At 44.1% G+C, this 14907-nt stretch overlaps 1 protein-coding gene across 3 annotated transcripts in view; it reads left to right on the forward strand.

Moving 5' to 3' along the window:
• Window positions 1-14907, forward strand: part of MAP3K9 (mitogen-activated protein kinase kinase kinase 9) — a 75250-nt gene that overhangs the window by 6285 nt on the left and 54058 nt on the right. For all 3 annotated transcript variants that reach the window (XM_041759422.1, XM_041759423.1, XM_041759424.1), the window contains one exon: window positions 983-1396. In XM_041759422.1, the coding sequence (XP_041615356.1) occupies window positions 983-1396 (414 nt within the window). The remainder of the gene's footprint in view (window positions 1-982; window positions 1397-14907) is intronic.

Below are 14907 nucleotides of genomic sequence, written 5' to 3' on the forward strand. Positions count from 1 at the left end.
GTTAGATGGCTGCCAGAATGGATGTCCTTTCTAAATCAGTCTAATAACACTCCCCTACTTAAAAATACATGAGTCCTAACATTCACAGTGTGAAGTTCAAGCCACTCAGAATGACTTCAAAAACATTTCACAACCTAGCTGATCCCAACAAGACCTTGAGCTTCATTTCCTATCCTAGTGCATATGATCCAGCCACCCTGGACTTCATGAAGTTCTTAATATGCCATATACTCTCATGCCCTGTGTTCCTGCTCATGACCTTCCCTTTGCCTGGATTGTCCTTTTCCACCTTGCTCTTTGCTGCCTGATAAGATTCCTCCCACTCATTCTTTTTTTTTTTTTTTTTTTTAGACTTTATTTTTAAGTAATCTCTACACCCAACACGGGGCTGGAACTCACAACCCTGAGATCCAGAGTTTCATGCTTTACCACCTGAGCCAGCAGGGCACTCTCCCTGTCTTCTTTAGGGCACATTACCAGTGTTGCCTTCCCTGAGAATCCCTTCCCACTCACCCTCTTAATCCTGTCCTGCAGTGGGAGTTGGTGGTTTTCCTAATCTGATCATACAGCTACGAAGGCTCTTTTCACCTATGGTTTGGTTGTTAGGTGTCTGCCTTGACACTGGATTGTATGCTTCTCACCATCTAGTACACAGTAAAATGAATAAATCTCATAAAAATGATCTTCCTCTATGTTCCCTTTAGTTAAAATGGTTTGTCATGGTACAACATTCTGCATGATGGTCCATGTAGAAATTATTACATGAATATTTATTGCATACCCACTTATGTGCTAGTCATTAAGAATAATGCAACATAAAATAGGTTAAACACATTTCTTGCCTTGATGGACCTTACCTTATAGGGGAAGACAAAAAAGCCAAGTGAACAGATAACTTGTTGTGTTTACCCATCCAGGTAAATGGGTGATTCAGTGGTGTTTTCAGAATGTTTTTGACTTCTTTTTTTCTTCTCTTTCTCAGTGTTAGAGATTGATTTTGCGGAGCTAACCCTGGAAGAGATTATTGGCATCGGGGGCTTTGGGAAGGTCTATCGTGCTTTCTGGATAGGGGATGAGGTTGCCGTGAAAGCAGCTCGCCATGACCCCGATGAGGACATCAGCCAGACTATAGAGAATGTTCGCCAGGAGGCCAAGCTCTTCGCCATGCTGAAGCACCCCAACATCATTGCCCTTAGGGGGGTGTGTCTGAAGGAACCCAACCTCTGCTTGGTCATGGAGTTTGCACGTGGAGGGCCCTTGAATAGAGTGTTATCTGGGAAAAGGATTCCCCCAGACATCCTGGTGAACTGGGCTGTGCAGATTGCCAGAGGCATGAACTACTTACATGATGAGGCAATTGTCCCCATCATCCACCGCGACCTTAAGTCCAGTAACAGTGAGTATGAAGAGATGGGGCTGGAGGGCTCAAGAGCACTTTTATACCCAGCCCATGGCTACAGTGGGAGTGGATTCCTAATGGAATCACAGTGGGCAGTGAGACTCCTTGCTTAAAACCATTCCATCCTTGAGTTGAGAGGTATGGGTGGAATGAATGCCAGGAAAAATTGGTTTAGAAAGAGAAGAATGAGGCAGCTGTGGGGTTTGCAATAATTCTGAGCTCATATTAACAGGCAAGGTTGGCAGTGTATAATTCTGCTATGCTGTGCAATATATATCCACATATATATAGGTAGATATGTTTTTCCACTTTAGGGAAGTGTGTCTGTGATTACAAAACGGGTTTTCTTCTTTGCTGGAACAACAGGTAGCTCTAATACCTATTTGCATTCTACCTGACTACCCCAACTTGAGGTACCTGCCAGAGAAGGGGCGCTAAGGAAGAGGAGGAGGCATGTGGTTTAAGCTGTGGGACTGATTCAGGTAACAGTGTCCACTGGGAGAGCATGACCTGGCTGGTCATATTATAGACTCCTGATAGCCTCTGGGTGTTATTAATTGTAGTAACTACTTAGTGTTTAATAGCAGGGAACTGAGAAGTAACTGTTTATTAAACATCCAGAATCCATAAACTAGATTGTAAAGCAAGTGTTAGGCATAATTACATAGTGAGTTGGTGGAAACCAGTCTCTTTCCTTGGAGGACTCTGCAGGTGCTGTGCTGTGCGGCTTTTGTGTGGTCATTTGTGCTCTCTCTTGCCTGCACTGTGTGGTACAGAGGATAGCATTTGTTAAATAGGGTATGCTTAAAATCATTTTAAGCATCCTGTGTGGAGAAGAGGGCATTAGGGTTTTGGGAGATGGTGTTGGTTGCAGGAACTTTGCTCTCTGTCTCCTTAAGTGTTGAGCCCAGAAATCCTTCAGACTTTGTTTTGTTTTGAGCTGTTCCAGATGTGGTTTATTTTTCTGTCGATACTACTGTGAATCTGCTTACTTTAAAAAATACGTTTTAAAATTATTTAAGTAGTAGATGTTTTTGTGGAGTAGATGTTTTTGTGGTACAAAAATTAGGAAGCGCAGATAAACAAAAAAAAGAAAGGTAACCAATAATGTTCTCCTTCGGAGAGTATAACTATTACATTTAGCATATCCTTCCAGACATTTTTTTTTTTTAAAGATTTTATTCATCCATTCATGAAAGACACAGAGAGAGAGAGAGAGAGAGGCAGAGACACAGGCAGAGGGAGAAACAGGCTCCATGCAGGGAGCCTGACATGGGACTCGATCCTGGGTCTCCAGGATCACGCCACAGGCCGAAGGCAAGCACTAAACTGCTGAGCCACCCGGGCTGCCCTTTCCAGACATTTTTAAAGTAAATATTTATCTATGTATTTAAATGTGGGTATATATATATATACTATACAGACACACACACACACACACAAAATATACTTTCCAAGTTACTTTAAAATGGCCTTTCTTACTTATCTCTTCTACTTGAGCCCTCTTCTCCCTTAATAAAAGTTCATCTTTGCAAAAGATGGAACGTTATATATAATGCATATGATGGATTTAAGTTCCATAAAATATGATTATTCTCCTCCTTCCTCCCAGATTCTGTTCTTCAAACATATTAAATTAAAACTTTTGGTGGCCCTTTCACATTTCTGCCTAGATACTGCTTTGGATGATGGAGTAAGAATAAGTAGATGTATTGGTAGAAAATGTGACGTAGGAGCTGAATTTTCTTGTATATTTATCATGCTGGAAGAAGGAGACAAAGTGCTCTCATCTTACCTATTGAGCCCTTTTAAGAACTTGAGCTAGGATGATGGAATTGTAAAAACCAATCATTTCTTCCAGGAAATTTCAAATTTGAATGTAATTTCAAGCTGTCAACACAAGGTTTTACCTTCTGTGAGATTTACATTTGGAAGTCTAGGCTCTTGTGAAGGAAAAGTTAACTTGTCAAAGTTCTGCTGGCTGCAGGAGATGGCAAGAGACCTCAGTGTAATTCTGTCATTCAGGAGACAAAACTCTGTTCTTTCTTTGTATTTGCTGGGCTTTAGGATCGCCGGGGAGGAGCCCCCTGGTGCACTGTGTTATGGCGGGAGTCAGACTTAACACAGGGTACAGGATGACCCTTGATCCTATCAGGGTAACGTATGCTCAGAAATGTGCATAGTCCATTGGGCCGTGTGGTTGGTGCTGATATTGATGCCTGCTATAAATCTCACATGGAAGCTGGGATAGTGCCTTGACATTTGTCTATGGTGGCTCTTTGCCTGGGATTGTATGAGTCCAATATGAGTCTTGATGACACTGTTGTTTTTACCCCATTGCTCTGTGCACATGACTGGGAAAATCATTTTAGAAATGTGCTAGTTTTTACCTGCCAGTTGGAGAGTCACGGCTTCTCTGTGTTTTGCAGACCTGGGGATGCTGGTCTGTTTCTCTTGTTGTTGTTGTTGTTGTTGTTTAAGGGTTCCAGAGAATTGGATTTTGGTCTCTGTCACGTGAGGGCAGATTTTGTGAATCATATGTTTTAGTTGACTTAGACCTACTAGGGAGAAGAGTATGTATGTGTGGGGGCTGTCGTTGTGGAAAAAAAAGAAAGTAGTTGGTGATAAAAATCTAACTGTTATGAAAGGCTCGATGGAAAGGTGATTAATTAAAATGCTTTGTTATCCTGGTCACTTACTTAAAAAAGTCACATGCTGTTAACTGGCAGTGGAACCCATACAGCGTCCAATGTTGATATATAGTCCTCAATAAGTTTAGGTTTGACTGCACCTAACCTAAAAACCAAAATAACAGTGGCTAAAACAAGGTGTACATTCATTTGTCTTTGAAAAGAAGTCTGCAGGGTTTAGGACATCACAGTGTCATCAGGGATCCAGGCTCCTATTTTTCACTCCATCCCGGTACATGGCTTGCATCCTCAGGCTTGCCTTATGGTCTAAGATGGCTGCTGAAATGCCAGTTACTTGGTCCAAGTAACAGGCCTGAAGGAGGAGGAAAAGCAGAAGCACAAAAACAGAAGCACAGTGCTCCTGGAGCTGAGTTGGCTCCCATGATCCTCCCAGAAGTCCAGCGAAACACATCTGCTTGCATTAATTGGCCAGAAGGTAATCATATAGCCATGGCTGGCGCGGAGGAGGCTGGGAGATGCAGGACTTTAATATGGGTGGCAGTGAGCCCAGCTAATAATCAGGGTCTATTACCAAGGAAGAGGGAGAGCAGGGCTGGTGGGGGAAGCAGCTGGCAGTCTTACCATGCGGGACATGCACTGGGAAGAACTGTTTATTTCAGATGTTTGGCATCATACAGCGAAATAAGGTTAACCAGGCCTTGGGACGTGTGGCTCAGACCTCCGATTTAGCTAATGGTTCATACTACTTTACCACATTGCATCATTAACTCAAAAGTCACTTTAAAAACTACGTACAAAAAGCCCTGGTTCTAAAAATGTATTTATGTCTCTGCTCTGTCATTTGGAGGGAAGCCAGCTACCTGTGATTGTTAGCAAAGGTGTCAATGAAAGATGGTCTTTTAGTGGAAAGATTGTCCTTTTGGAGGGGTAGGTAGATGGATTTCAGGATTTTGGCTTAAAGACATTTGGAAGAATAACAGTTCGATAACGGTCGTTAAAAGTTAAATTAGTATAAAAATGAGGTCATATGAAAAAGCTTTGGAAAATGAAAAGCCTTGCCTAGAGTGAAGGTTGTGTTATTGCTTTTATTACTAAATAACTTCTTTCCTTTTCTTAGAAAATGTAGAAAAAACATAGAGGTAAAAGCAGCCTGTTTCTCCAGTTTTTGCATTTATCGATATTTGTTTTTACCCAGAACTGTGCACAGGAAATCATAATAACCATGTTGCTTGTAGCATGCTTTGTGCTCCCTGACTTATCAACATATTGTGACTCGCTGTGTGAATAAATATTCCTCCACCACAAGATATTTAAAAGTTGCACAGTATTCCACTAATTAGATATGCTCCATTAACTAAACCAAACCCATATGTAGCAACAATAATGGTAATACTACTACTACTAATAATAATACAACTGATGCTTATTGAGTGCTTTCTTTAGGTTAGGCACAAAGCATTTTTTTTTTAAAGATTTCATTTATTTATTTATGAGAGACACAGAGAGGCAGAGACATAGGCAGAGGGAGAAGTGGGCTCCCCATAGGGAGCCCGATGAGGGACTTGATCCCAGGACCTCAGGATCCTGACCTGAGCCAAAGGCAGATGCTCAACCACTGAGCCACCCAGGTACCACAGGCACACAGTATTTCTTTATTTCTTTATTTTCTTATTCTTTTTTTGGCACAAAGTATTTCATGTAGATTTTCTTTTCATTTCCACAGCAACCGTTTAGACTGTGTCTTTATTTTATATTTATTTTACAAATGAGGAGACTGAGGCTCAGAAGGGGTCAGGCATTTCTCTAGGGGCTCGCTGCTGGGGTCCTAAGAGCAGACTTTGTGGCCAGGTCTGACCCCTCCATATGTGTTCCTGATCACCAGTGTTGCCAGCACACTGCCATTGGGCGGCTGGGGCCTTTCATGGCATTATTTCCTGTGGCCCTGTAGTGCTTTGGTTTTATGGAATTAGAAATAATATTCCCCTACTCGCAGAGCCATAGCATCCACATTTCATTAAGGTGTGATTGACTCACTCTTAGTTTCATAGCTGAACACCAGAGGTGAGTGGTAAACTGGCCACACCAGGAATGCTCTTGCCTCGTCTCTGCCCATCCAGACCTGACCCATTTTCCTGTGCTCAGCTCAAACCTGGCTGCTTCCTCCCAATAGCCCATCACCGTGGTCATTGCTAAGTAGTCACCTGGTGCCTCCAAATAGATTTGGTGTCTTCAGCTTCCAGGTACGTGCATGAACATGTAAATGAGTGAATAGAGAAAGTATCCCTTGAACTGGTCTGCTGTATTACAGGATCTCAAAATGTGAAACCTCCCCTTCTCTTGTCAGAGGATGTCCCACATTCTCTGGGACTTTGCCTGGACATGGCTTTTCGTCCCCTGTACAATCTCCAGGCCCCTGCCCCCTTCCTGATGTCTGAGTTCACTAATGTTGTGGGTGCCAAGGATGGTATTTTCAGAGTCTACTTGTTACCAACCTCCAGTGCCTCTGCCCTCTTCTCTGCACCCTCCTCAGATGCCAGCCCCAAGGAACTCACTGGCAGTGTGTCCACCACAGCCAGCTGTGGGCTGCCAGGTGCTGCTGGAGCAGGCCACTGCCCCTGCTGCCTACACTCACTGCCAGTCTGCTCCACCCAACCTCAGGGCTCCTGGTGTTCCCACCCTGTGAATTCCCCACCATGCTCCTCACAATCCCCCTTCTAGCATTGTTGATTTGATTTGCTGCCCCTCTTGCCAACTAAAGGCTGAAGAGTATCCCTCCCTCCTTTGTGCCCTTTGCAACCTTCTCTCAAGAATTCACAAGATAAAGAAGCGGAAGCTGTGCTTTCTTGGAAGTGTAAGGAGGACACAGCTTCCATCTTGCCCTTGATCAAAGGCTGTTGATAACATTCTAAGCCCTGGGTTATACCTGGACTGGACACTGGCCACAGACCCTGATTGTGGTCCCTGGGTAGGATTTCTCCAGGCCGAGAATGTGCTGTGGAATGTTGTGACCCACCGGATTCCACTCTCTGGTGTACTTCTTCCTATACACTGATGTGGAGCACATTCCTATGTGCAAGAATGAATTAATAGAAGAAGCATGTAGGACACAGGGATCCCGGCCAAGAGCAATATGGCAGGAAGGGCTTTCCTAGAAAAGGATGAAGAGTAGCCATAGCAGCAGTTTTTCCTATAGGACAATAAAATAAACTAAGAAACATTCCCAGGGTGGATCTGGGAAGCAGCAAAGTATTGGATAGAGAACCCAGTTCCTAGGCCTTTTTAAGAAGTGTGTAAAATACCTTTTTATGTCTCAGGAATGTATCCCCAAATGAGATACTTCCAACAGAACCTGGCTTAGGTACTGCTGGATCTCTCTCCCCATTTTCCTTCCCATTTTTGGTCTTTGTGGTTCTTTGCTACAAGTTCCTTTTTTCGAAGTTGGAGGGTAATGGACATGTTCTGAGGATTTTTCCTGGCAGAAACATACAAGCGCTCAATGAATTGGATCATTTTGATTGGAGGAGGCAGTCCCTAAGGTTAGCCAGCAGCCTCCAGGCATGTACTCCAGATGATTCTGTTCAGTTGTTGGGTAGCATTTTGCATGAACACAGAGGCATGTTCTGCAAATCAAAATAAATACATAAGTAAATAAAGCTGAAATGAAGCAACAATCAAACTTGGTGAGGCCAGGAGGTCTGACCTGGAGGTCAAGTTGCAGCTCTCAGTTCTTCAAATTTGCCCAGGAATCTTGCTTTCCCCTTTTCCCTTGGGCATGGCCATCTCCTGCACAGAGATGGTTCTTCCATAATTTGAGTGGTTGGTGTTGAGAATATAATAGTAGGCAATAACAGACACTTGCCTTGCCCTTAACAAGCTCCCCGTTGGGTCATAGGGAATGACCTAAGTGAGGACTGAGTGCATGCTGTGGAGGGGAGGTGTTGGCACCATGAGAATGACAATATAGGGACATGCCTAAGAACCTCCTGAGGGAGCAAAAGGGAACAAAACAAAGCAGTGAGGGGAGGTAGGGCCAGGACGGTCCAGGCGGGTAGACTAGCAGACTCAAATGTTCAGTGAGTGCATGGCTCCCTTCAGGAGGCAGATGATACCCTTGACATTCCCAAGGTCCTTTCCTGTGGTTGCTGGGGCTGAGGGGCCACTGAGAAGGATCAGGAGGGAAATTGTTCTCTTTGTGGAAGATTTGCCATCCTTTCCCCAGGCTTGCTTTGGGGTGCTTTCATCTGTGGTGGCTCTGGGGGCTTCTCTGCAGCTTAGTGGTGTAGGAGGTGGCATGGGACACTGGGCAATATTTAGACACCTGTAAAGCCTGTGTTGCAGTTGATGCAGAAAATGAAGGATCTTGGTCTGGACCTTGAGCTATTATCTTGGAGAAAACAGCCTCCATGAGGTGGCAGGTTCAGGGCAAGAAGGGCTTCTACAGTCAAATGCTCTGCCCCTAAGTTATAACGCCACAAGAAGGGTTTCTAAAGCTGGGTGAGCTCTGATTCCAGATGATTCCTTCGTGTCTTTCCCTTTATCTGTTTCCTCTGATTTGAGCTGCTGTTGCCTTGAATGTCAAATTATGAGGTCTTCTTTTTTCCACATCTCTCTCTAGGCAACAAGCCAGTAGTGACCTCCACCTTCTGCAGCTGGTCTATGGCACTGTCATTGCTCAGGGTCAAGGTTTGTGTTGTAGGACCTCTAAGGAGACAATAACCTGCCTGTCTCTCCTTTTTTCCCTGTCTCTTAGAAAAATTTCAATTCCTAACTTGGTGTTTTACTTCATTCCTGTGAGGTAGCTCAAGGTTAGATGTGGCTGGAGAAAGGGAGATGCAAGCAGGTGACGTGAGTGGTCTTGAGTCAGGAAGGAAACGTAGCCTCTTCCCCAGGTTGCTCATCCCTTTACCTTGGAATCCCCTGCAATTCCCCCATCAGCTCCATGTAGAGCCATACTCGTTTCTCTTATTAGGGAAGGGCTATTAACATAGTGCCCTTGAAACCCTTGGAATCTATACAGAATGTGTGTAGGTTCATTTTGGGAGACAGGGTTGTTACCTTGACTAATCTAAGACTCTGAGAAGGTTATGGATCAACACCGTTATAGAGAACTTCTATAAACTGGGCATCTGGGGAGGAGGAGAATTGGTGCAGTAGAAGGAACACTGGCCCACGTGCCGCCCTTGGCACTGATGGGCCGGGTTGCCCTGGGCACATCTTGTACTCCCTGATCCTCAGATTCCTTGTATGTGAAATAAAAGGTTTGGGTGAGATGATCTCTGAGGTCCTTTCCAGGACTGACATTCTGTGACTTAAAAGGCAAATGTGTGTGTCTGGGGGGGTGACTCTGTGGTCCGTCTGTGTGTCAGGCTATCATATGCCCGGGGTTCCCTGCTTTGTAGCTGCTTGTTGCAGGGGCGAAGCTCCCGATGGCAGGAATATTCTCCAAGTGGCTTAGGAAGAAAACAGTTGATGGGAGCTCACAGGTGCACCCCTCCCCCTTTGCTGCCCAGAGCATGACAGATGGCCTTGCTGAGACAAGATGCTCCGGTCACATGAATCATAAGGGAGACTCACGAGTAACCAAGGGCAGCCTTCATCCTGGAAGCAGGACACTGTTAATCAAATGCCATTTCTGTCTTTGGGGGTGAATGAGGGGCATCCTGCTGGCTCAGAACTTTGCTATTGTCTTCCCACCCATTTCTCTGAATCAGGGTAAGGCCTTTTCAGAGGGGGCTCAGGACCACTTAGTGTTTGAGTGCTTCTGTGCCCCTCCCCAACAGAGTTGCAGGTGCAGCTGCTGGAGCGCCGCAGTGAGGCCTAGAAATGAGACATGTTAAGGCTGAGTCTTGCTCATCCCTAGGATTTGTGCTCTCTGTAGGAAACTTGGAAATTTTGATCTGAGAAGAAAGCATTTCCCCTTAAGCTTGGTTTTGGGAATCACTGTGGGCTAATGGAAGGAACGCTGGCTTGGGAGTCAGAGAGACTTGGATTAAAGCTACTTCTTGAGCCCTGACATTCAGCTTGTGGCTAGCATCTTGGAGCTTCAGGATCCCCATCTGTGCAACGTGGGCAATACAGAAAAGAGCAGTGTCTCTTTAAGATGGCATGAAACAGCGTGTGTCGTGTGTCGTGTGTCACACAGGGACCACATTCTGTAACGGGGCTGCACTTTTTCCTCTTTCCAAGGATAGGAGAAACTTCCTTCTCTTCCTTGTTATTTTAGGTGCACAGAGCATATAGTGGGTTTCCCTTTTTAAAGTAGCATGAGGATTTTAGGCAACCCGGAGCAGCCCTTTCCTCAGGTCAGCCAGGGGGAGTTTTACTGCTCCCACTGATCAAGGCAGATTTATTTCAGCTGAAGCCACAGAAGGGGATCGATACCTCTCAGCCTCTTCCAACTGTGTCTGGGCTTCTGGTGGCAAAGGCCGGTGTCTCTCCCTCCCTCTGGAACCTGCCTTAACTCAGGGCTTTGGCCCCCTGAGAAATGCTGCCTTGTCTTGTTATGGCCTTTGGCCTGATTGAATGGGACAGCTGGCCAGTTTTATGGCTCTGCTGGCCTCTCAGCTGATAATTAAAATGCTTTTGCCCCAGGAGGAAGGCAGTATATTTCCCTTTTCTCCACTGCACCAGTCTACAGCCAAGGTCAAAGGGAATGGTTTCTGCACACCCCCTCCTGGCTTCCCCAGACCAACTTAGCATTCTTGTTGCTAAAGACTGGAATATTCAGGGTGGGCTGAAGAGACCATTTTTTGGTGTGGTCTTCCTTTGGCAGGAGAACGGAGCATAATTGTCCTTTTACCATCTCTGTGCAGTAGCTTAATTGCTTATAGCTGTTCCACATCTGGTTGGGCACAGCACTTAGTAGGTACTCAGGAAATGTTTGGGGGTGTGGTCATCACAGATTCCAGCACTGTGCCGGTTCCCATGCATTAACCTCTCCCCGCTACCCAGGATGTTATCTAAACAATGCCCAAACTCTACTTTAGAGCCCATGTTTAGCATGGAAACCCTCTCTTTGTTTGGAGATGAGCCCATGTGAGCTCTGGGTGAGACATGGTTTGTGTCTTGGCTCTATTACTTGCTAGCTGGGACCTTGCACAAATGATAAACTCTTTGTGCTTTAGTTTTTGTTAATGTTAAATGGGAATAATTATAATTCCACCCATCTCATTTTGTAGGGTAGAGGTGAGGATTCAGCGAAATAATCTAGATGAAGCTCTTAGCACCGTCTGGCACATGGTAACTGCTCTGTATATTGATCATAATTATTGTAATTCCAGAGGCTGCATTTATTCCCTTAGTCTTTATATCAACAGCTTGTGATCTTGTACCTTTGACTATAAATTGTCTTGTTCTTGCATTGTCAGTGTTTTCACTGACAATTCTCTCCAGTTGCTCTATAGATATTTAAAATTCAAAATGGGATATATACAGAAGGTAAAAATTAGTTCAACATTGAAATACAAAGAAAAGTCAATCTCCTTCTTACCCTAAACTCTACTTTTACTTCTTAGAAGCAAGGGAAATTAAGGCATGGGGTTGTTGTTTCTCCTTTGATAATTTTTTTTCTATAGAAACACAGGAATCCCAGTAGAATTCTGGACAACAGAGGTAGTGTTGTTTCTCTTTCATCCATTTTCTTCTGCTCTCTCCTTCCCCTCTCTCACAAATCATACACAAATGGGACTTTGCGTATAGAAGTCCCAATGTTTGGCAGCAATTCCATTGTTGCTATGAAATCTTGTTTTTTTTTTCTTCTTCTTCTTCTTCTTGTTATTTTTTTAGAGAGGAGAGGTGGGGCAGAGAGAGAGGGAGAGAGAGAATCTTAAGCAGGCTCCACACTCAGCGTGGAGCCCAAGCCAGGGCTCTACCTCACCACCCTGAGATCATGGCCTTAGCTAAATCAAGAGTCAGATGCTTAACTGACAGCCACCCCGGTGCCCTGAAATCTTGCCTTTTCTATCCCTAGTCCCTTTCTGGGTAGACTCAAACTCTTCTACGGAACAAGCTGGAAGGTGTTCCTTGGAGCTCAGATAGTCAGAAGCCTAACATTTGCCTCTGGAATTGCCCAGCTGTAGAGGTTCTGATTCTGTACCTATCTGTCTACCATAGGACCTGAGCCATACCGATGGGGCTGTGGGGCCCTGGCAGTGACGGATCTTGTAACTCAGACCTTTCTCTCAAGATCCTTGTGACTGTTTACAACCTGATATCCCTGATAAGGCAATGTAACAGGAAAAAGTATTATTGAAAAGAGAAAAAGAGTTACCCCAGATTGCACAGTGCAGATGCGACTGCTCTTTCTTTCTATGCGATTTGCCTATTCCTGTCTGTATACCTCATCTCCTGCCACTTCAGTCTTTGAGTACAGGCCATCTGGATATATTTTATTTTTGTTTGTTTCTGCATTCTGTTAACCTTCAGAATCCAAGAAGAAGGAGAAAAGGACTTAGCTGAGAGTCTTCAGTTTCCAGTCATTCATAACTCCCTTTTGTGTTTATTGATAAGATTAGAGCTTAAAGGAATCTTAGAGCTGTGACCAGGGGACAGTGAGTAATTTGCCTAAAGTCAGGCTGTTGGGAATGCCTGGTTATTGTGACCATGTGTCCTTTCCTTCAGGCACCCGTGGCCCCTGACAGTGGGGCCTGTTATCCTGCCACGTTTTCCAGCTAGGTCCCGAGTATTGTAGAGGACAGCGGGATAAGAATTTCCACACCCTCCGGGGAATCGAGGATGCTTTGCTTATAGCCCCAGAGGTCACCGCTGAGCAGCCCAGTCTGCATCATCCCATGGAGGATCCTGCCCACTCACATGAACTCAATCATTTCTTCCCTGGGTTCTGTAGAAGAGACCAGTGTTTAGGCTCTGCCAGGTGTTTCAGTTTTCAGGAAGAAAAAACTGTGAAGACTCCCCACCCTTCCCCTCACTTGCAATGAGATATAATTGGACATGTAACATTGTGTAAGTTTAAGGTATACAGTGTGATGATTTCATCTGCATATATATTGCGAAATAGTCACCACAGTAGGCTTGGTTAACACATCCATCACCTCACATAATTACCATCTTTTGGTGTGGTGAGAACATTTAAGATTTACTCTTCTTAGCAGTTTTTAAGTGTATAATACAGTATTTTTTAAAAAGATTTTTAAAATTTATTTGTTTATTTTAAAGATTTTATTTATTCATAAGAGACACAGAGAGAGAGAGGCAGAGACCTAGGGAGAGGCAGAAGGAGGCTCCCCATGGGAAGCCTGATGTGAGACTCAGTCCCAGGACCCCAAGATCATGACCTGAGCCAAAGGCAAGATGCTCAACTACTGAGCTACCCAGTGCCCTTAAGATTTTATTTTATTTATTTATTTATTATTTAAAAAATTTATTTATTTATTCATGAGAGAGGGAGAGGCAGAGACACAGGCAGAGGGAGAAGCAGGGAGCCTGATGTGGGACTCGATCCTGGGACTTCAGGATCACTCCCTGGGCTGAAGGTAGGCGCTAAACTGCTGAGCCACCCAGGCCTCCCTAAGATTTTATTTTTAAGAAATCTCTACACCCAACATGGGGCTCAAACTCACAACCCTGAGATCAAGAGTCACGTGCTCCACTGAATGGGCCAGCCAGGCTCCCCAGTAGGGTATTGCTCACCATTTTCACCATGCTGTACGTTAGATACCCAGAACTTATTCATCTTCTAACAGGGAGTTTGTACCCTTTGGCCAGCATCTCTCCATTTCCCCTACCCTTTAACCCCTCACAGCTCTCATTCTGCTCTGTTTCTATGAGTTTGCCTTTTTTTTTAGATTCCCCACATAAGTGAGATCATATAGTTTGTATCTTTCTCTGACTTATTTCATTTTGTATAATGCCCTCAAGGTCCATCCATGTTGTCACAAATGGCAGGATTTTCTTTTTTTTTTTTATGACTAATACTCCATTATATGTGTGTATGTGGCACATCCTCTTTATCCATTTGGCTATGGATAGACACTTGGATTGTTACTATATCTTGGTTTTTGTGGATAAGACAGCAGTGAACATGGGGGGTGCAGATACCTCTTGGAAATAGTGATTTCATTTCCTTTGGATATGTACCCAGAAGTAGGGCTGCTTTTCATTTTTTTGAGGAACCTCCATTCTGTTCCCCATAGTGGCTGCAACAATTTACATTTCTACCAACAGCACACAAAGATTCCCTTTTCTTTACATCCTCACCAATAGCTATCCTAGCAGATGTGAGGTAATGCCTTATCGTGGTTTTTATTTGCATTTCTCTGATGATTAGTGATATTGAGCTTCTTTTCATGGGTTTGTTGGGTATTTGTCTTCTTTGGGAAAGAGGGTCTTCTGCCCATTTTAAAATCAGATTGAAAATCCTTTTTTTTTTTTCTTAAGTAATCAGCTCCTGGCTTGGCTCTCTGTGCTTAGGAATAGGAATCCCATGGAGGATCAGTAACAATCTCTGTCATTGTCAGTTCCCCTCTCTTGTTCAAAATCATAAAATTAATCATAAATTAGCCTGTCTTTTGCAAGTGCATGGCAGCTGATGACATCAAGTCCCATGGATGGTAGTGAAAAATCAACTAAAATTTTTCCAAAATAAGCTTTTCTCCAATGACTTAAGATTCTTAGTGACATCTGATTTTTCCCTTAGCTTATTATTCATGCTGACAGCAATAAATGGCCCTCCACTCCCCTGCACCAGCAGTAGTCCTAGAAATGGGATGAAGAATAATCATATTTTGTGTTTGGTGCTATAGAATTTATTTGGAGCAGTATCTATCTAAGGCATTCCAGGTAGAGGTGGTGATAGCCCCATTTTGCAGTAGAGGAAACTGAGGCTCAGATAAGTTTAAT

Source organism: Vulpes lagopus, chromosome 6 (genome assembly GCF_018345385.1).
Source record: "Vulpes lagopus strain Blue_001 chromosome 6, ASM1834538v1, whole genome shotgun sequence".
Taxonomy (NCBI): domain Eukaryota; kingdom Metazoa; phylum Chordata; class Mammalia; order Carnivora; family Canidae; genus Vulpes; species Vulpes lagopus.